This window comes from Micropterus salmoides, unplaced genomic scaffold (assembly GCF_014851395.1).
Source record: "Micropterus salmoides isolate LMB-PRFRI ecotype aquatic unplaced genomic scaffold, ASM1485139v1 Ms_hic_scaffold_3637, whole genome shotgun sequence".
In the NCBI taxonomy this organism is placed as follows: Eukaryota; Metazoa; Chordata; class Actinopteri; order Centrarchiformes; family Centrarchidae; genus Micropterus; species Micropterus salmoides.
This window is the reverse complement of record NW_024042970.1, coordinates 128-22,400: the sequence shown is the minus strand read 5'-3', so window position 1 is coordinate 22,400 and position 22,273 is coordinate 128. Positions and strand designations below refer to the sequence as shown.

The following is a 22,273-nucleotide window of genomic DNA, read 5'->3' as shown; positions in this document are numbered from 1 at the left end:
AGGCTTCCATACTTATTTTTGCACTCACCTCAATAATCTATCTATCTATCTATGTATCTATCTATCTAATGAAGTTGCACAAACAACCAACTTTTAATTTGATGTCCAGATTTGGACATCAAAGTAAAAGTGACAGCACCTGAAGTGTTGCTAATAATCCCTCTTTGCACAGGAAAACTGCGTCCTAAGCTACAATAAGTACAGTGGGTCAAAGTCTGACTGCTCGTACTTCTTATTGTCTGTCACACAGTACCCTGATTTCACTTATTATCTCGGTGAATACAATGTTATTAGCAGAGATAGGAAGAACATCCAAACCTAAAAATTAGACCCAACTTTACATTAACGGGATTTTTACTTTAATGACTCAAGCAGTCTGTTACATGAAATTGATAAGAAGTTGCAGATACTAGAACTGTACAGTATATTCATCAATGTTTGGCGTGTGATCCAAGTGAAGAGTCTAAATTCACTCAGTCCAGGTGAGGTGGTGTTTGGTTTATGTGTACATTTCAAAACAGTAGAACGGAGAACAGGAATTAATAAATGGTTTTCTAGACCCAGTGACAACCTGATCAGTTAAGGTGCAGAAGAAGAGCTGTCGAACTCCAGTGAAGCATGTTCCACACCACCGTAGCCGTTCATCTTCTTCAACTTCAGCTGGTCCACGTGGATCAGGCCTTGGGTCTCTAGAACTGCCTCCTTCTTAGAGAACATCCGGCTGATCTCCATGAAAGTCTTGTTTTTGGTTTCTGGGATTACAATGTAGACATAGATGGCCACGGACACACAAATGGCGGCAAACACCAAGTAGCAGTAAGACCCCGCTGACATCTGGTTGTTGGATGTGGCAGACGGAAGGAGGATCATTAGAAGGATGGAGAGATGAGGATAGAAAGGTTAGACGGAGACGGATGTTTTGAGAATTGGCTTACACCATGTTTGTTCTCTAGGACTCACATCAGACTGCACTTGTGTCAGACATGACACAGTGAATTGTCATGGCGCTCTGTTATCACACAGAGAGAGTCATGCAGGGGAGAACAAGAATTGGGATTGGAACCATACCAAGCAGGGTGTCAGTGATTAGATTAGATTAACCAGTTATGACCTCATTCAATTTATGATCTTTAATATGCCAGAGCACCCCTAGTGGTAATAACATTTAGAACAGAGAAAAGCATGTGCCGCACAGCACAGCACAGCATATAACTTTCACCTGCAAGAAGGGGAAGACAAAGCCCACAGTGAAGTTGGACAGCCAGTTGAGTGATCCTCCTACAATGTAGGCCGCTGGGCGGTGGGACTGTTTAAACAGCTCTGCCGTGATCAGAAAGGGAATACCCGCTGGAAATGGAGTAAAGCAAAAGATATTTAAAAAAAAAAAAGGTACAAATCTTCTGTTGAATGTTGTGCTTCATTCATTGAAACGGGCGTACTAGCGATTTAGTATTACACTTCCATTAGGTTGGGCTGCTCATAAGAGACAGGTTAAAAAGAAGAATGGTCTAAATGTGTTCAGCAGAGGCAGCGATAGCCTAAACTTTAGTGCACTGAATTTGGTGCAGCTCCAAAAAATTTCCCACTATGCAACTTGACAGTACCTTTTATTACACCTATATCTTTCAAACTCAACACCTCAGGATTGCAGGCTTTCTGTAAAACAATTGTAGTCTCCAATCCCAAACAGAGTTATACATGCTGAGTAGTATTAACCATTGTTCATATTTGTCTTTATATTATTATATTTATTTATGTATAATAATTCTTCCAGTCATAGTCCACCAAAACATAACCGTGTCTGCTGTCACATCATATATTGTCGTATCTTAATGAAACATTATCTTGTCACTTTAGTTCATGAGGTGGAGGTAATAGAGCACTTTTCATACTTTAATGAAAGCACTACATTTTTTAACAGTTTTTTTTTTTTTTTTTTTAAGAAAAGGAAGTGCAGATGAGTCTACTAACAGGATATGTCTGGGCAAGCCTGCAACATTTCTACTGATGAGTGGCTGTGTATGGAAAATATTAAATATTATTTATGTTCATGATTTGGTTATCATCTGTGACACCAAGAAAACGTATGAAAGGCTAATTAGAGATTGAAGGCCAGGCCAGCATGTGGAAAGAAGATCCATATATAAGAGAAAGCGTATTACTAATATTTATTATTATATTCTATCATTAGAACAGCATTACTTGTCTTTCTAATAAGGGGCCATATAATATGGTTTCATCACAACATGCATAAATACACAGTTACAGTTTAGATTAACTAGATAGTTCCTATGGCTATAAATTATTGCTCTAGAAGTTGCATCACATTTTTTACTTTCTTCAAATTAGAGACCCCTAAAGAATTTTAGGTATGACCTCCAGAGGGAGCCATGGAATAACCCAAAGCAACCAGAACCTCTGTAGAGTAACCAAGCCAGTAGTACTGTTAATCATCTGGAAAGTGGAGAAGTCAAACATAAAATGCAGAATAAAGTAACTATATTTCATCACTACCCTCTTGTGGTATGCTGTGCTTCTCATTTTGGACAATGCTACTTGATGGAAAATAATGGCAGTTCATTTCCATAAACTGTATAAACAATGAAGGTAGTCTCCGTTATGCCCCCCATAGGTTTCTGAAGAGCGATTGTGAAGCTCAGTGTGGCAGCTCTGGCTGTCGACATCTTAGGCAGCTCCTGACTTGCCTAACTCCCAGCTAAAAAAATGGACAAAGAGGTGGAGCCCTGGTGGCGAACTTAAAAGCCTTAATATAAGTTAAAAGAGTGAGTTTTGAAAAAAAATAACCAGCACAGTTGTTGGTGTTTTTTGTACCAGGCTTGGTGGTCAGCTGGTTGCCAAAGAGCCGTCAGTCTCAATCCTGCAGAAGCCAGCACCCACTCTGTCAGGGGTCTATTCAGAAGATTATTCTGGTGTTTTGATGATTTTTGCTATTTTCACTGTGATTTTAAGTTGTTTTGGGGGGTTGTTCATGTCATAATATAATCTATCTCTGAACATCTGCTCATTGATAATTTGGTTAGCTTTAAGATATGAGAGGTGGCCTGGCTAAGTATTTAGCTTTCAAGGGGAACTGCAACATGAACTTGTTTCACAGGTAGGTACATTATTGTTTAGAATATTTACCTTGTATCAGGATACAACCCTGCTGCATGTTTATCTGGCTAGCCAGGATGTTGTCTGAGCTCATCTCAGATGAGAAGGGCTTTGTTAACGATCAAAGGAACTTGCAACATGCATGTTGCATAGATTCAGGATGGCGGATCACAGTGGCTCTGTTGTTTTGGGAGCTCTACCTGCTAATACTCAGGGAACAATACTTTTGTTTTGGGGGGTTAGCTCTCAGCAGAATCCCAGCACTGATGCTCCTTCAAAGAATCTAAATCTAAATGTATACATTTATTATAAACGGTCAATTTCTTGGCGAAAGTGTGTCAGACTGAAATAAGGAATGAATATCGTGCTTTTTTGTAGTGCTATGTGTATGTGTACTATGAAAACGGAATATCTTTGGGTTTTGGACAAAATAAGACATTTAAATATGTCAAAAACGGTTAATTTAATGGTGTCCTGTTTATAGCATTGGATTATATTAGCAGTGCATAAAAATGCAGGAGGTTCCACCATCAAATATGTCTGAGAGCTGCACAGCTTGAAATTAGGTCTACATCATCAAAACAAATATGAGTGAGCAAATATGGGGGGTTTTGTTGTAGAGCAACTTGCCTGGACCGATACAGAAGCCAGCGATGATGCCGACCACACAGCAGACACTGATGTAGCGCATGAATGAAAAGTGAGTCTGCAGGAGGACAAACAGCACAACATGAAGAAGTCAGTCTTTTAACATTTAACACGTATTTTCTCTAATGCGAATCTTGACTTGGTCCTACCAGAACACTACATCACACCTCAGGCTGCTGCTACATTGTCCTGCATGTAAATCATGAAAAAGTGAAACAGGTACAGGTACAGTGGTTCATGCCCAAACTCATTCCCCTCTTGAACATCTGGGGTGTGTTCATTTGTCTTTTCTTATGCTTGTGTCCTCTCTTGGGGAAAGTGAGGAAGGGAAGGGAGGAAAGTGACATTGAAAGAAGAGACAGACATGTTCTCATGGTAACAGTGGTTACTTCCAAAAGTACAAAAACATGCAGATTAGGAGCATTAGACACCCTACATTGCCTGTAAAGTTGCATGTGTGTTTGTTGTGTTCAGACAGAACACAGCACTATGCTGGCACAAAGGGTTTTGTTGGTGTGGGTGTTGTTGCTGTAGGCACAAGTGAGAAGATGAAATAAGATGCAGGAACCTGTGTGGGTAATAGATCAACCCGTTCTCACTGCCAAGTCTTTACATACAGTATGGACGCATGGTTAAGACCCATTGGCGTCAGTTTGTAAGAGTGTAGGTGTAGGATATAAATAACACAAAAATCAGAGTAAGGAGGTGGTTGGGGTGGACAGGTGGGTCAGAAACCGGACTCGCCCAGGAGACCAGTGTTTGTTTACAGTGTGAAACAAAAGATCAACATTGATTGGTTTTTAGTGAAGTTACGAAGGTTATGCAAGCTACGTTAGTTATGTTACTTAACTTACATAAGTTCTTAACCCTAACTATCCTAAACCTAACCAAGTAGTTTTCTTGCCTAAACCTAAAAAATGTCAACGTTTCACAACATTAACCAGATACTATTTCACAATTATATTGCTGACTTTACCGGATATTGCATATTCTTTGTTGCTGACTTTAACGCTGAGCCCTATTTATCCAAAAACAACAGAAAAGGGATAACCAGCGTGTTTTGCCTTTCACCCACATCCTCCTGTACTGGAAAGTCACAAAACCTTTAGGGAAACCCACACACACCTGCATAATGAGGGCCAGTGTGATTCCAGCACTGCAGATGCCCATCATGGCAAAACCCCCAATCATGAGAGGCCTCCTGCCCAGCTTCTCTATGGAGAAACACTACAGGAGGAGACACAGAGATCACGTCAGACACTGTTAAATGACTATACACTACAGAACATACACCTCCGTGAACTTTAATGTATCTTCAGAAATAACTCAACATTTGGGAAACACACTTATTTGCTTTCTTTCAGAGAGTGAGATAAGAAGATGGACATCAATCTCATATCTGTGTGTTAAGTACAGTGCTGACGTACAGAGCTGGACACAGGATGTAGTTAGCCTAGCTTAGCATAAAGACTGGATGCAGGGGGACACACCTAGCCTGGATCTGTCCAAATTTGAAATATACACCTACCAAGACCGCTAAATCACTGATTAACATGTATTTTGTTTGTTTAACAAAAACAAATGTTAAAACCACAGTTTGTGGTTTTGGGGGGAAGATATGTGCTGGAACTATGTCTTGACGAAGAGCATTGTATCCCTCCACAGACAGAGTAGGGTTAGCCACAACAGTACTTAACCTGGCACTCTCACTACAAACAGAATGTGTAGTGAGATAGTGTGCAGCTCACGTATACTTCAGACCATCATGGTGAGATTGATGGAAATTAACAATAAGGTGAGAGATGAGAATTTTGATTAATTTCTTCTGCTTGATCAATTTATCTTTCTTTTATCCTTTATTAAGAAGCACTTTAGGTAGGTATTGTTTATTGTAAGTTATACAATGAAACAAAATCAAAGTGGAAAACCACACTACAGGCCGATCCAACTGTGATGTAATGTCCTTAAAACAAGTCAAAATGAGGCTCAGTAGTGTGTGTGGCCTCCACGTGCCTGTATGACCTCCCTACAACGCCTGGGCTCCTGATGAGGTGGTGGATGGTCTCCTGAGGAATCTCCTCCCAGACCTGGACTAAAGCATCCGCCAACTCCTGGACAGTCTGTGGTGCAACGTGGCGTTGGTGGATGGAGCGAGACATGATGTCCCAGATGTGCTCAATTGGATTCAGGTCTGGGGAACGGGCGGGCCAGTCCATAGCATCAATGCCTTCCTCTTGCAGGAACTGCTGACACACTCCAGCCACATGAGGTCTAGCATTGTGTTGCATTAGGAGGAACCCAGGGCCAACCGCACCAGCATATGGTCTCACAAGGGGTCTGAGGATCTCATCTCGGTACCTAATGACAGTCAGGCTACCTCTGGCGAGCACATGGAGGGCTGTGCGGCCCCCCCCCGAAGAAATGCCACCCCACACCATTACTGACCCACCGCCAAACCGGTCATGCTGGAGGATGTTGCAGGCAGCAGAACGTTCTCCACGGCGTCTCCAGACTCTGTCACGTCTGTCACATGTGCTCAGTGTGAACCTGCTTTCATCTGTGAAGAGCACAGGGCGCCAGTGGCGAATTTGCCAATCTTGGTGTTCTCTGGCAAATGCCGAACGTCCTGCACGGTGTTGGGCTGTAAGCACAACCCCCACCTGTGGACGTCGGGCCCTCATACCACCCTCATGGAGTCTGTTTCTGACCGTTTGAGCAGACACATGCACATTTGTGGCCTGCTGGAGGTCATTTTGCAGGGCTCTGGCAGTGCTCCTCCTGCTCCTCCTTGCACAAAGGCGGAGGTAGCGGTCCTGCTGCTGGGTTGTTGCCCTCCTACGGCCTCCTCCACGTCTCCTGATGTACTGGCCTGTCTCCTGGTAGCGCCTCCTTGCTCTGGACACTACGCTGACAGACACAGCAAACCTTCTTGCCACAGCTCGCATTGATGTGCCATCCTGGATGAGCTGCACTACCTGAGCCACTTGTGTGGGTTGTAGACTCCGTCTCATGCTACCACTAGAGTGAAGCACCGCCAGCATTCAAAAGTGACCAAAACATCAGCCAGGAAGCATAGGAACTGAGAAGTGGTCTGTGGTCACCACCTGCAGAGCCACTCCTTTATTGGGGGTGTCTTGCTAATTGTCTATAATTTCCACCTGTTGTCTATTCCATTTGCACAACAGCATGTGAAACTGATTGTCAATCAGTGTTGCTTCCTACGTGGACAGTTTGATTTCACAGGAGTGTGATTGACTTGGAGTTACATTGTGTTGTTTAAGTGTTCCCTTTATTTTTTTGAGCAGAGTATAATCAGTGGAGCAGTGCTGAGGATGAACGAGAGTTTAAGAGTCTGATAGCTTGGGGGAAAAGCTGCTCTGCAGTCTGGTGGTGCGGCAGCAGAAACTTCTATATCTCTTCCCAGAAGGCAGCAGGGTGAACAGGCTGTGGCTGGGTGGGTACTGTCCTTTAGTATCCTTTGGGCTCTGCAGGCACCTCACCTCACCGACATCACTGATGCTCAGGAGATGGGTACCAATGATCTTCTGAGCAGTTTGAATCCCCCCCCTGCAGAGCCTCTGGTCCTGGGTCGTGCACATCCCATGTTAGTGATGTTCCCAGTCAGGATGCTTTCTGTTGCTCCTCTGTAAACGCTGACAAGAACTTGGCGAGGGAATTTGGCCTTCTTAAGCTTCCTCAAGAAATACAGTCGTTTCTAAACTTTCTTCACCAGCGTGGAGATGTGAGACGACCATGTCAGGTTCTCTGTGATGCTGATTCCCAGGAACCTAAACCTGTTCACCTGCTCCACCTCAGCACCACTGTAGACAGGAGTGTGTGTCTTTATCTCCTTCTTCCTAAAATCAACGATCAGCTCCTTAGGTTTGCTGACGTTGAGCAGTAGGTTGTCCTCTGAGCACCACACTCCAAGATTATCAATTTCCTCCCGATATGAAGTCTCATCGTTGTTTGAAATCCGGCCGATGATGGTAAAATCTTGATTACTTTTCTGACATTTAATAATGGTGATTAAAATATCACTGCAGAGCATGGCTCCAGGTCTAATGAGTGGTGGAGCACGCAAAAGTATCAATATACAAATGGGTGATTAAGGATGTTTCCACATCCATTTCTGGCCAACTGCGGGGTTAGACTTGAGGCTCAGTTCCACAATAACTGATGTTTATAAAACACAACCATGTGCATGTAAAAGAGTTTTAGTGCTGAATCTAAGCAGAGTTTTAAGCATCTGGCCTCGGGACGCTCAGCACAGTCACTGTGCCTGACTGCTTACCAAGAAAATAGTTCCAGCACATTACTCCACAAACGTTTTTGGTTGTGCATTAAACAGATGAGTGAGCTTCACAAGTGAGCATTATGGGTCTTGGTAGGTGTATATTTGAACTTGGGCAGAGCAAGGGTAGCTATTTCCACCTGTTTCTATTCTTTATGCTAAGCTAGTCTAACCACATCCTGACTCCAGCTCTGTAACACAGACATGAGACTGTCTTCTTACCTTATTTTATATCAAATCAATAAATTATAAAATACATTCTGGACACAACACCAACAAAAATATATCACTAGCAACAGTATAAGTGCGCCTCTCTAATTTGTAAGATTACCCCAATAAGTCCAGCGATGATCTCTATAATTCCTGTTCCTGCTGTGGTATACTGGATTTCTGGTGCTGGGATACCTGCATTCTCAAAGATGTCATTGGTATAGAACCAGATCTGTGGTGGAAAAAATTTCAGTAAGGTGAAATCCATCTTTTTCAGCCCAGGCCAAGACCTTTCTTGGTCTGCCATATTTTCATGTCATGACAAGTTGAAGATCAGTACCTCACTCTGTAGCTACTGTGGACACATATAAACAGGACATATTAAGACAATACATGGTAGAAAAACAGGGACCACGTGGAAGTACAGTCGACATCAGCGACAATACATGACAGTATTGATCATGTAGCAAAAGGTACAGTCAAATGGTCAAATAACTAGAAGTAATAAATAATTTAAAAACCTTAAAGGTCCCATATTAAGCAAAATTCACTTTTCAACACACCCGTGCCCCCGGTTTGTGTATAAAGACCCCCAGACTCTCTTTTTCTCCAGCTCAGTCTTTCAGTAAATGTGAGCAAACAAGCTGTTTGAATTTGGGACCCTTCTTGACATCATGAATGGATGTGTTTAGCAGAGGACATCCTCCAGCACAGGACCGATTTTAGACCATTTCATCTAAAAAATAATACAACCATTTATTATTATTTTCTGAAAATAATTTTTTTTGTCCTCTAACGTTAGATTTTGGAGAAGTAAAAGAAGGGACAACCAATTAGCCTACAGTTTCAGGCTTTTCTTACATTAATTTCCTAATTTAATGTCCTAAATACTGGCATTTTTCAGTTTCTAATGTTTTATTGAATGATCCACGACCGCGCTGGCGGACCGGTCAGCTGCTGTCAGTTTGTGTGTCCATAAAGATTAAAAATAACCATAAAGATTTTTAACAATGAAAAAACTAACAAATGAAACTCAATCAGCAACAGCAAACTACTTCCTTAAAAGCGAAAGCAAGCCTGTAACAAGATTTAACTTATTAGGGAAACACTTTAACAGCCTCCCTCCTCTGAGGGAGTGAACACCAGCACACAGCTCCACACTGCTGTCTGACCCTGAGTGGTCCACTGATCCCGTAGGGGTCATTTACACTGGGGACGCTGGGGACATGTCCACCACATTTTCAAATGGCTGATTTTGTCTCCATCACTTTTTGAAAGCATTTGTTAAAAACGTTCTGAAAAATAGCTTGCACCAAGAAATGTTACCTAACAAATGAAAATGCTTTGAGAAAGGTTGATTTGCACAATAAGAAAATATGCACTGCAATATAGTTTTATATAAAAACAGACATTTCCACCATAAATTGGAGCAGAAAATGTCTCCAGAAAACAGGAAATTACGAGTTTAATGCTCAAAATCTTATGGGGGAGGCAGACCCCCACACATATATTTCTGCATCAAATATTGAATCTAAATAGTGCTAAAAATCTTCTTGTCTTGTTCTCGTGCATCGTCACGTCTCATGACCCAAATGTATCATCACCCCTCTAATCTGTCCCCACTTTTCAACACAAAGTGACACCCTTGACTGACCTGCTCTGTTCTGCACCAGCTCCTCTCTAGCAGGCCTACTTATTCTCTCCACCAATTAGTGAACACTTTTGCAAAGCATTGTATGCATGCTACTGTGGTGTATAATATATGTGCATTTGACTCATAACAAAAAATAAAAATAAAAAATAAAATAATAAATAACACTGTAGCAGCTGGATAGAGGATTAGTGACCTTTTAAGGGGAGAGCAGAGGTCAGTGTTTATGTAGGGATTGAACCCTTCTATGGTGTCTAACAGATACCTAAACATGTCCTATATAAGCTGTGTTTGATGTACAGAGAGACAGAGTGGCCATCGGGCTGGGTCTCTCTCCAAGCTGCTGCAGAGCTTGTAATTGATGCTGAACTCCTTGATGTAATAAACTTTTATGATCAAGAACAGTGTCAAGCGGATTTCTTCTCAACACATCATCGCAGCATTATTGTTCGGACGCCACACTACATTCTCATTAGGGGCTGAGCACCCTTAAAGGTCTGATCCTAGAATTGCCTCAGCTCCAGCCCTTCAGCAAAGTAGATGGCCCTGCCCACTGAACACGTACTGTATACATCACTCTCAGCCATGCCCCCACCGTCCAACCTTTTGTTCCAACACAACACCAAGCGGTCATCCCATCAAGCTAGAGAAGCTTGTTCAGTGTGTCTCACAGAAAGTGCTTTTACGGTTATGAAGGAAAGGTAAATATTTTCTGGTTTTCCGTCTGATGTCTTCTGGCTGCTCTGCCTCAACACTGTGATTTACAGTTTCCTGATGGACAGATACTGGGGGCTTTGGAGCAGTAGCACTTGTTGATATAAAAGCAAACTCTGTGTTCTTAACCGGTACTTTGTTTGTCTCTATCAAGTCATAACTGGGTGACAAAGAATGTATTAATAAAGAATGTAAAGAGAGTAAAGGACTAGACAACTAACCATTGTGAATGACAGAGCTGGTAAGAATCCCTTTTAACCTTTATTCTGAAAGGAAGATCCCAGTTGTCCACTTCAGAGCTGTGTTCAGCGCCATGCGCCCACACCAATTTAGAACTCTGCATCTTTCTTTAATACATCAGTCTGATTAAACCAGCTATCTGCCACCCATGTCATTTTAAACTAGGGTGCTGATATAGGACATGCTCAAATCCTAAACTATTCTGTCGCAGCTTTAATCACTGTCCACCAGACAAGGAAGTTCTGTTTAATGAACACTTATATAAAATGATAACAAAATAATAATAATCAGATTATGGAATCAAATGATGTAGGAAGTGTTATGGTGATAACATTTTGAGCAGTGTCACCCTGCTGTAGATTTTGTTCAGAACTTATGATGTCATAACAAAAGGCCTACAGAAGTGAGAGTGGAAAATATAGTGGTGGTGTGAGTGTATTCAATAATGTTATACGCAAATCTGTCTCCAAATGGATATTACTGCATGGCTAAAATAATCAATGAATACTACTTTAAAAATCTGAATTCCTTGTTGCCTTCAGGTAATCCATCTTAGTGTCCCAGACTCCCTAACCACTAGGAGTCACCAAATTCAAAAATGTTCAAATCCTGCATGCAGGGACTTGAACTTCCTCCAAACTGCTGCTGCCTTCAGTGATGACATCATGCTGCTCTAGTGGGTGTCACTGAAAAGCCCAACCAATAAAGTCAACTTAAATGCTACTTCAAATGTGAATTTTGCAGCAGTGTCACAAAGTCACAGATGACTATTGGTGCTAGCCTTTTTTCATTTTCTGCTACAACAGCATACTATCAAGATTAGTATGTATGGAATTGAGACACACTGCATGCTACACAGCTAGAGTTACCCACAGTAGCTAGCCAGTCACATGTGAACAGTTTGGCTGACATATGCCACAAGAAGAAAAAACAACGATGTAAAAATCTAAATGGGGAAGCAGACATTCGGTACTTGTGAGCTGCACAGGTGGTACGGCATTGCCACAAAGAGACACAAGACATTTGCTCACATTCAATTTGATTCAATTTGAGGCTTTAGGGAGAGCAGGTGTATTAACTGGAGACAGCAGACGGTGACAGTTAGAGGACCAGGTATATAAGCAAACAAACCCACATGGCTGGCATTAACACACACACACACACACACACACACACACACACACACGCACGCACACACACACACACACACACACACACACACACACGCAGTCCTGTGGTGTGCCAAGAACTGTGCCAAGGCTTGCCAACTGTCACATGCACTTAAATATCACCTCCAGCATTTGCCACACCGCAGTCGCCATTACTATCATCATCATCATCAAATCAGTGTACTCAAAAACATCATCATCATAATCACAATTATTGTTTGTCATCATTACCTTCATCATTGTCGTCACTCTTACCATTATTATTATCTTGACCATCATCATTACCATTATCAGGAATGATTGTGGTCATGTCATCTCACCATCAAACGAAACCGCCATCACCTCAAACACTGCCATCTTCATTATTGTTGTGGCAAGCACAATAATCGCCTCTGTTATCACCATTTCTGATCATCACAGCTATCTTCGTCATCACGCTCACAAAAGCACCCTCCTCGTCATCGTGATCATCATTATATTATTATAATTATTAATACTCACGTGCATGACCATGCTCATTCTCTCAAGTTATGCTGTCTTCCTTCTGTCATCATCATCATCACCAATAAAGTCTTCATCTGTTATCACTGTCATCTTTATTATTATGGTCACAACATGCCCTTCATCCTCATCACTGTCATCATCATTGTTGATTATACTGATTGATTCATTTTCATTTTAATTGATTATCCTTCTCATTCTAGTTTTGTCATCTTGATCATCACCACCACCACCAGCTATATCACCATATTCCTCCTCATCCTCAGTGCGGCTCTCAGTATGTGCATGTTTCAGCAGTGCTCCACTTTGTTTAGGCACAGCTAATTAGCAGCTAAAAATACAGCCTGGAGAAAGGCGTGCTAATGAGTTCAGCTCCAGTGCTTATAGTGTGCACTTTCTGGCCCGGGCGCCCCGGTGATCATTTGAATAATTAATGAATCTCCAGGGCATAATTCAGAGGGAGAATTTAGCTAATCGTATCGGCAGAAAAATGATGACACCAGCTTTTGGCTTTATTCACAGGACCACGCGAGCCTTATAAAACAATGAGGGATCATTTAGGCATATTTGCATCCCAGTGTTTTTGTCTAATAAGCTAGATCAATCAGATGAGGGAGCTGTAGAAACAGGCGGCGAGGTCGAGCTGGACAAAGAGTGAAAAAGCAAACGGACAACGATTTGCAATTACAAAAAGCTCAAGCTGAAATGAGCCAGTGCTGAAAAAAACCTTCTGATGTGCCAGTCTGTGCTGCTCCTCACTGTAGCCTAAAGACTCCATTTACCAGACACCATTTGGCAGCCAACAGCTGATGGTAAGCAAGCACAAATAGAGGAAATAGAGACGGAATCTGTTTGTTGATACCATTTTAAGCAAACACCTGCTAAACCTTGGAATGCCCTCTGGACAATAACAGAACTTGATACAATTTTAGTATGTTGAGCCCCTTTTAGGGAAATGCCAGTGTAACTACAGGTGACAAAATGTAACATTAATAGTTGTGTTAGAGTCGAGTTTGACCTAAGTCATGAATCTAGTGACTTGGCATGACAAAATCAAACAGATATGCAACTTGACACCAATGACTGGTGACTACACTTGAACTCCCCCAAGCCCCCAAATATCAAATTACGTTTAAAAAGTGAACAGGGAATTAAATGTTAATTTTTCTGACAATAATTTCATGAATCAATTAATCTGGCATCAGCAGCATTTGTGTTGCGCTAGTAGGAGTGAAAGGTGCTGTGTTCTCTCACCATGTTCCACTGCCTCATGTGATCAAAAATCAGTTAATGCAGCTTTAATGTCATTTTCACTTCATAGTATTCCATATAGCATGCATTTGCTAATCTTCTGTATTTTATTTGTTTCAGCCGTGCCGAACTGAGACACTGCTCGATGTGTAATGCTCATGCTTGATGTATGCTTGGACACATTTCCCACTTGGGGAAGCAGCTTAAACTATGGTGAAAATGAGGAAATTCTGGACTTACAACTAAATTCAAGTGATAGTATCAAAAAAGACATGCCAACCCCCTTTTCTTCTGCGTATACATTACTCAGTTTCCTTACAGCATCGATGCCAGACAGCTGCATGCCGATGTTGATGACCACCACACTCAGCACCTGCCAGCGGACGGTGTCATCCACCAACAGCTTCCATACTGATAGCGTCTCTACTGACAACAGGGAGCGCTGCTCCTCCTGCATCTCTTCAATCTCAGCCTGGATGTTACACTTGGCTCGGTACCACTTCAGGGCTGAGAGACAGGGGACGGGAAGCAGCATGGTTACAGCTCATCATACAACATCACATCTGAAACATAGGTCATTACAGCAACATTTGAGGAACTTTTTGTGACTTAAAGGAGACCTATTAAACTGCATTTCCAGTACTATATTGTCCTTCTGTGATTCCTTTATGGCAGTTTTGCATGATTAAAAGTTCAAAAAAATCATTTTCTGGCTCTTCATGTAGGCCTTCATTTCAGCCTCTGTCTGAAACAAGCTGTAGATGCTCCTGTCTCTTTAAGCCCACTGTCTTCTGATTGGCCAAGACCTGAAGCATGTTACCTGTTGTTGTCGCTGAGCGGTACAGACAGACTGAGCATATATGGTCCGTTGCTGTGCGGAGCAAATGACCATACATGGAACACCAGCTCCGTCTGGCTCCGTGTGTCGTAGAACGGAGCCTTTCGTAGAATAAGCAGCTCAAAACAGAGCGTTCAGAACAGAATCTGAGGTTTTGGCTCACAGGGATTTCTTTTAAACACTTTTACCTCATTATTTGAAGCTTTGGCCATGTTTAACATGAACATCCAACATTGTAACATTGTAGATAAGGCATAAAATATGGAAATGCATAATAGGTCTCCTTCAACACTTGCTAGCTGACCAAGGTAACAGTAGTGTGCGTGTATCATTTTCCCCCTGCTAATGGGTGGTCATGTCATTCAGACACCAGTCATCATGCTTTAACACTGACCTGTGATGGTGGCGTGGACATTGCGCTTCTCAATCAGCAGGTACCTTGGGCTCTCTGGGAACCATGGCAACAGCATCAACTGAATGAAGGTGGGTCCCACCACCACTGACAGAAAGAGAGGCCAGTGCTCCTCCTGGAACAGTCACAACCCAGTTATACTTACACACAAGCTGAGAACGACACTCTCATCAGGTCACTGTGAGCCGTAAAGGTTCAGTGTGTAATAATTCTGAGGATCTATAGACAGAAATGCAATATGAGATCCATAACTATGTTTTCAGTGATCTATAAAGACCTTATATAATGAACCATTGTGTTTTTATTAACTTAGAATGAGACATTTATATCATAAATAAGACACTCATCACTATGTTGAATATGTACATTAGAAGAAGAAGAAGAAGTAGTAATAATATACAGCAGGGGTCGGCAGTAAGTTTTGCATGGGAGCAATATTTTTTTTTAAGCATTAAATGGTGGATGAGAATATAAGAACTAATATTGACTTGTATCAACATGTTGTTCAGTTAGCTTAGTTGGCATGGCGCAGGGCTTGCAACCCAAGGTTTGAGTGTTTGATCCCACCTTGGGACAACTTTTTTTCTCTCTCTTCAATAAATGGATTCTGAAGCGGATGTTTCTCCGATCACGGAATGTTCTGCACTGTTTTTTTTTTCAATGTTTGTTCCGCATCCATCAACCTACGGACGCTTTTGCATTTCCCCAGTATCTCCAGGCAGAGCACAATGAGGGGGATCACGTTCTCTGACGGCTCTTTCAGAGGTATGTCAAGCAAGCATGTGAGCAGCATCTATTATGTGAGTAACTGTTGCTGTCATGACTGATAGCACCGCTATCAAAGTATTTATTTATTTATATTTTTTACCGCTATCAATGCGGCCTTGTTTAGTTTTTTCCGCAATTTCCCCACTGTGGGACAAATAAAGGTTTTCTTATCTTAGTTTAGCTCTCTGTGAGTTTTTTGCTATTTGGTCAGTTCAGTATCTGTTATGTTTCACTTCTGTCTGTTGTCTCTATCCAGTCTTCTTGGTGTGTGTTTGCATTTAGATTTTGTCCTGTCTGTTTGTGTTTTGTGGAGCTGGTCTATGTGTTTCTGTGTGGTTTTTCTGGTCTGATCTGTCCTGCTGATATTTCGGTGCCTGCCTTAGTTGTTGTTGAGTTCTGTTCCTGTCTGATGTATTAGTCTCTGTACATTACATTACATTCAGTCATTTAGCTGACGCTTTTATCTAGGGGTTAAGTGTCTTGCTCAGGGACACAATGGTGGATGGGTCACTCACACGAAAGCATGTGTCTTATCCATTGCGCTACTGCCACCCCCTTTGTACCATCGTAATTAATGTGATTTTGATCATTCTGCTTTAGTCTATTCTGTCCTCATTAAGCTTATTATTTGGTTTGCCTGTTTGTACTGTTGTAGTTGGCCTCTGTGTTTTTGTTGTTTGATTCTTGGCCTTTTTGTGACCTGTTAGTCTCTGTCTGTTGTCTCTGGGTTTGTTTGTAGCCTATCTGTATTGTTGGTGTTTTATTCTGTGTTTCCTTTCATGTATCATGGGTTTAGTTCTGCATTTTAGTTCTGTTGGTAACGGACTGACCCGATATAGGGGACGTAATCGATGTTCGCTATCCTTTGTGTCAACAGAGACTGTCTGGTGGGCCGCCATCTTGGTAAGGTCGGCTTGATAAGTTTCCTTTCTGTGGTCAGATTGAAGTAGAGACCAAGAGTTTGCTTTGGCGAAGGCAGACTTTCTCGGCCTCTGCTGGCGACCTGTAGGAGCTACACAGACACCCAGGATATCAATATGAAGAGAAAGAGCCCACTTGCATGGGAGTGCTTTTGGTCATATATATTGACTGTTTTTATCAATATTTCAGTGTTTTGGAAGCTTTATGTTATTTGGAACGTGGTTGTATGGAGAGAAATAATGTTTTGAAGATAACTACCAATAACAGTGAACATACGTATAAACAGTAAATATGCCCAAATCATGGACATTCGTCTGGTATACTTTTGAAAGATTGTCTAATAACTGTTTCTTTTCATCAAATTTACAGTTACAGTTGTATTCCAGGTGTATTAGAAGATATTCAGGTGCATTATAATCTACCTTATGAAGGTTTCGATGGTTTATTGCATTAAAATATAGCTTTTTTTACTAGGCGAGGATGAAAATATTTTTTTTCTGTATTTCATCTACATGTAGTCTGTAATGTTAAAATAATTATGTTAATGTACAATGGATTTTAAATCCTAAAAAGCTTAGCTTCTGAACTTTTAAAGGAGACAAGAATTATGCATCTAGGCCAAATGGTTGAGGAGATATTACTGATTTATTTTGGGTCCGTTATTTTAAGCGTTTTTCCTGGAACTTCTCTTCAGAGACTATAGCTCAGCGTTTAACACCATCATTCCTAACCAACTGGTCACCAAACTTCTTGACTTGGGTCTCAGCAGCAGCCTGTGCATGTGGATTAAGGATTTCCTGACAGATCGCCCACAGACAGTGAGAATGGGCCCACATCTATCCTCGAGCCTGTCCCTCAGCACTGGAGCACCGCAAGACTGCGTGTTGAGCCCGTTGCTCTATTCTATCTACACGTATGACTGCATTTCTACCCATCCCTTGAATACAATGATAAAATTTGCAGATGACACAACTGTGGTGGGAGAAATCTCGAACGATGAGAACGCCTACAGAGATGAAGTTGACAGACTGACGGGATGGTGCAAAGACAACAATCTGACCTTGAATGTCAAGAAAACACAGGAGATCATAGTTGACTTCAGAAGGTGTAAGGAGGACCCTCAACCCCTCATCATGAATGGCGAGGAAGTGGAAAAGGTCTCCTGTTTTAAATTCTTGGGGATTATGACCTAAAATGGGAGATAAATACAATCTCCATGGTCAAAAAGGCGCAACAGTGGCTCTACTTTTTAGGAATACTCAAAAGGAGCAACCTGTCTGCTGAGCTGCTTAAGATCTTCTATCAATGTTCCATCGAGAGTGTTCTAACATACTGTATGACTGCATGGTATGCCAACTGCACGAAGAAGGACAGGAAATCCCTCAATTGAATTATAAGATCTGCCTCAAAAATCATCGGACTTCCATTGCATCCACTGGACGACATCTTTAAGATCCGCTGCCTACGCCGAGCGCATAATATTCTGCAGGATGAGACGCACCCCTCAAACCATCTCTTCTCCCTGCTTCCATCTGGCAGGCGGTGTCAGGCTCTGGGAGCACGCACCTCCAGGTTACAGAACAGTTTCCCCAGGGCTATCACAGAACTGAATAATCATGCCCCTTTACCCCCCCGTCAGCACAGCCGTTTTTTAGATAGGGATTTTATTTTATTTTATTTTTTTATTGTATGAGTGTGCTTATAAATGTGAGTATTGTTTTAGAGGCTGCACAAACAAATTGCATTGTATGGTTTTACTGTACAATGACAATTAAAGTTTATTCTATTACTATTCTAAATAAGTGCCAGGGTCCATGTCTGTGTTTACTGTCCAGTAACCTATGTTATGTCTGTTCTCCCAGTAATCCTTCTGCTTGCTGTCTCTCTGCCTGTCTCTCTATTTTCCCCTGCTGTCTCTCTGCCTGTCTCTCTGTTTTCCCCTGATGTCTCTCTGCCTGCCTGTCACTCTATTTTCCCCTGCTGTCTCTCTGCCTGTCTCTCTGCTTTCCCCTGCTGTCTCTCTGCCTGCCTGTCTCTCTATTTCCCCTGCTGTCTCTCTGTTTCCCCTGCTGTCTCTCTGCCTGCCTGTCTCTCTATTTTCCCCTGCTGTCTCTCTGTTTTCCCCTGCTGTCTCTCTGTTTTCCCCTGCTGTCTCTCTGCCTGCCTCTCTGTTTTCCCCTGCTGTCTCTCTGCCTGTCTCTCTGTTTCCCCTGCTGTCTCTCTGCCTGCCTGTCTCTCTGTTTCCCCTGCTGTCTCTCTGCCTGTCTCTCTGTTTTCCCCTGCTGTCTCTCTGCCTGCCTCTCTGTTTTCCCCTGCTGTCTCTCTGCCTGTCTGTCTCTCTGTTTTCCCCTGCTGTCTCTCTGCCTGTCTCTCTGTTTTCCCCTGCTGTCTCTCTGCCTGCCTGTGTCTTGTTAGTCTGATCGCAGTCACCTGTGTTGCCCCCGCCCTGCTCGTCAGTCCCTGTGTATATATGCTTGCTTGTGTCTTCAGTCCTTGTTCGGTCATTGTAGCGTGTGTACACTCTGTCGTGTCATGTGTGGAGCGTCCTGCCTGTTTCTCTGCTGTCTTGGTCTGTTGGATTGTGGATTAATCAACTACCTGTAGCCTTGTTATTTTGCTTCTGTCGTGATTAAATTCCCTGAACTGCATCTCCGCTCTCAGTGTCTTGCATTTGGGCTCTCACCTGCTTTGAACCGTGACAAAAGCACCATAATCTGGCCGCGGGGCAGATATTATTGTGGCGGGCAGTTTTGACAAGGGTCCATAATCACAGAGAGAATTAATGTGTTTCCCTTGTCAATGTTTGTATAAACTTTATCTAATGTGGTTTATAATGGACTGTGGTGCAGAAACAGTGACAGTGTTTCACATTCTTGGCTCACATTTTCCATGTTATCTGTCAGTGGCCAAGTCACAATAACATATGGTTTTACTGAATAATTAAGTAAATATAATTTCTTAATAAACATACCTAAAGAACCCTCATTTCTTGACTGGCAACTCTCTGCTGCCTCAGAAGAGACACCTTTTGTGCTGTGTCAGCTACCGTAGCTGTCCTACGCTCTTTGAAAGGTTAGGGGGCAGTGGTAGACTGGATAGATGGTTGCAATTCACAACCCTCACCACTAGATGACACTAAATCTTACACACTGAACCTTTAAAATTTAATGACCACATATCTCAATATTATATTTAAAAAATCTATCTGCCAATCACTGATACAAAGTTATATGATGGTAATTTTGGTTCTTTTTTTATTTATTGTACAGTTAAATACTGCATTGGTTGTCTATGTGAAGAACTTCTTAATAAATTCAAATTATTAATGATGGAAATCTTCAAGACATCCCAGGTCTGGCTAAGGTCCAAATCCAAGATGTGCTTTGTCACACTATTAATACTATAGTAGTTGGTGTTTAAATGACAAATATAAAATATAAATGTACAAGTGAAAATAATGTTTTGAGAGAAAGAGTTTTGGAAGTAATGAACTCATGAGCTTATGTAGAGACAGGCTTTTCTCCATACCAAAACCACATGGTCACACTGGCTGTTGTTGGAAAGCAGTGTTGGCTACCTTTCCTAGAAGCTCATGTAAGCCGAGGATTTGAGCAGTGAAGACTCCGGTGCCAATAAAGATACTTGGTACGAGACCCAGGAAGCCTCGCAGGTTCTTAGGTGCTATCTCACCCAGGTACATTGGTACTACACTTAGAGATGCCTGCAGTAAAAACAAAAACGAGAGGAAGCTAAGCAATAATGCACTGATTTATTTAACTATTGGTACTATTATGGAGTTTGAACAAGCAGAAATGAGACATACACTACATCAACACAAGTAGGAGGACACCTGAAAAACCATGTAGATGCTTGAACGTTATACCAATATGTGATAGTTTGAAGCAGCCCTGCAAACTCAAATGAGATGGGAAAGGTTGCAAATCTGAAATCATTTTAAGATGTGGTTTCTTGAGCACTCTGAGCTGAAAATAGAGGGAGAAGATGTATGTTTTAAATTAAAGCTCTGGGTACCTTGTGAAAAAGTTAAAAGTACTTAACAGCACAAGACCGACCATCCAACCTGCTGAGCAGACAGATTAATTGATTCAGTTCATTGTATGTGCTGAAGTGCTGAAGTGATTAGTCAATTAGCTGATCTTCCGAAGATTAATTGCCAATAGTGTTGATAAAAAATTAATTGTTTCCATCATCTATTCAGCAAAAATGCCAAACATTTGCTGGTTTCTTCTTCTTAGATGTGAGGATTTGCAGCTTGTTAATGAAATATCTTGGGGTTTAGGACTGTTGGTTGGAAAAAACATTTGAATGCATGACATTAGCTTGGGAAATGTAAAGGGCACTATTCACTATTATCTGACATTTTTTAAACTAACTGATTCATCGCCAAAATAATCTACAGATTAACTGACAAAGGAAATGATCGGTTGCAGCCTTCTGTTGGCCTGTAGCAAAAATATCAAGGGCTCGTTGTCACTGTTTAACTATGTCTCTTTGAACTCTGTTTCTCTTCGTTGCATTTAGGGTGGCTGGCAGTTAAACTTTATCCTTTTAGAGCAGCACACTGTCTGCATCACGTGATCAAATCCCTGCTTTTTGCAGAGTTATGGCATGATGACTCCTCAGATTCACACAGTTCACGAGGTTGCCATATTTTTTCATTAGAAATAATGAAATTTGCCAAAAGGCGACAAGTTTTCAAATCCGTGATCCCCGACGCCATGGGTATTACTGTGCTGCTGGAACAGCCTTCGCTCTTCTGGTTTTTAAGCTCTCCAGCAGATGTTGAACCTGGCTGCAGGGATTTGCTCCCATTCAGCGCTCAGAGCATCAGTGAGGTCCAGCACTGATGTAGGGTTATAAGGTCTGGCTCACAGTCAGCATTCCAGGTCATCCAAAAGGTGTTGGATGGGTTGAGATCGGGGCTGTGCAGGCCAATCAAGTTCTTCAACACCTGGAAAATCTTTTCTGTATGGTGCTTTGTGAACGTAGACACTTCAGTTCAATTCAGTTCAGTGTGCTTATTAGCATGAATGGTTCATTTAAACAATGTTGCCAAAGCAGTTTCAAACAAAAGAAGGGAACAGTGGTGTATGCATACATTTGGCCATGTAGTGTACATGCCCATTACATACAGAAGTAAATGGGCACAGCTCAGTGTGCAATGGAAGCAGAGGTGTGTGATATGTGGGTGTGTACCTGAGTGAATTCCTGTGATGAAGCGGCCAAAGATGACCATCTCAGGTGAACCACAATCCTGCTGAGCCCATGAGCGAGCCAGCAATAAACACCAGCACTGTTGTGTTTACCACTGTGCCTTTCCTGTAAGTACACACAACCACACAACACACACAAAGGCAGGCAGACATTAGGAAATACATACGCATATATGACCCAGAGTTTATGAAACAGTAAGGAAAGCAGCAGTATGGCCGTAGCAGACTCCCTCCGCTGATATACACACAGTCATAATGATAAACGATGTATGCCTGTATAAGTCCTGATTAGCCATAAACGCTAACAC

The 22,273-nt window shown here is 42.0% G+C and overlaps 1 protein-coding gene across 1 annotated transcript; it reads right to left on the bottom strand.

Moving 5' to 3' along the window:
• Window positions 1–336: 336 nt before the first annotated feature.
• Window positions 337–20,443, bottom strand: LOC119884731 (solute carrier family 2, facilitated glucose transporter member 9-like). The gene is made up of 8 exons (XM_038695057.1): window positions 20,309–20,443; window positions 15,025–15,157; window positions 14,112–14,299; window positions 8,388–8,498; window positions 4,888–4,989; window positions 3,745–3,820; window positions 1,220–1,347; window positions 337–834 (listed from the first exon to the last, which is right to left on the bottom strand). Exons 1-8 carry the CDS (start codon window positions 20,429–20,431, stop codon window positions 580–582), a joined length of 1,116 nt encoding a protein of 371 aa, XP_038550985.1. The 5' UTR covers window positions 20,432–20,443; the 3' UTR covers window positions 337–579.
• Window positions 20,444–22,273: the final 1,830 nt, after the last annotated feature.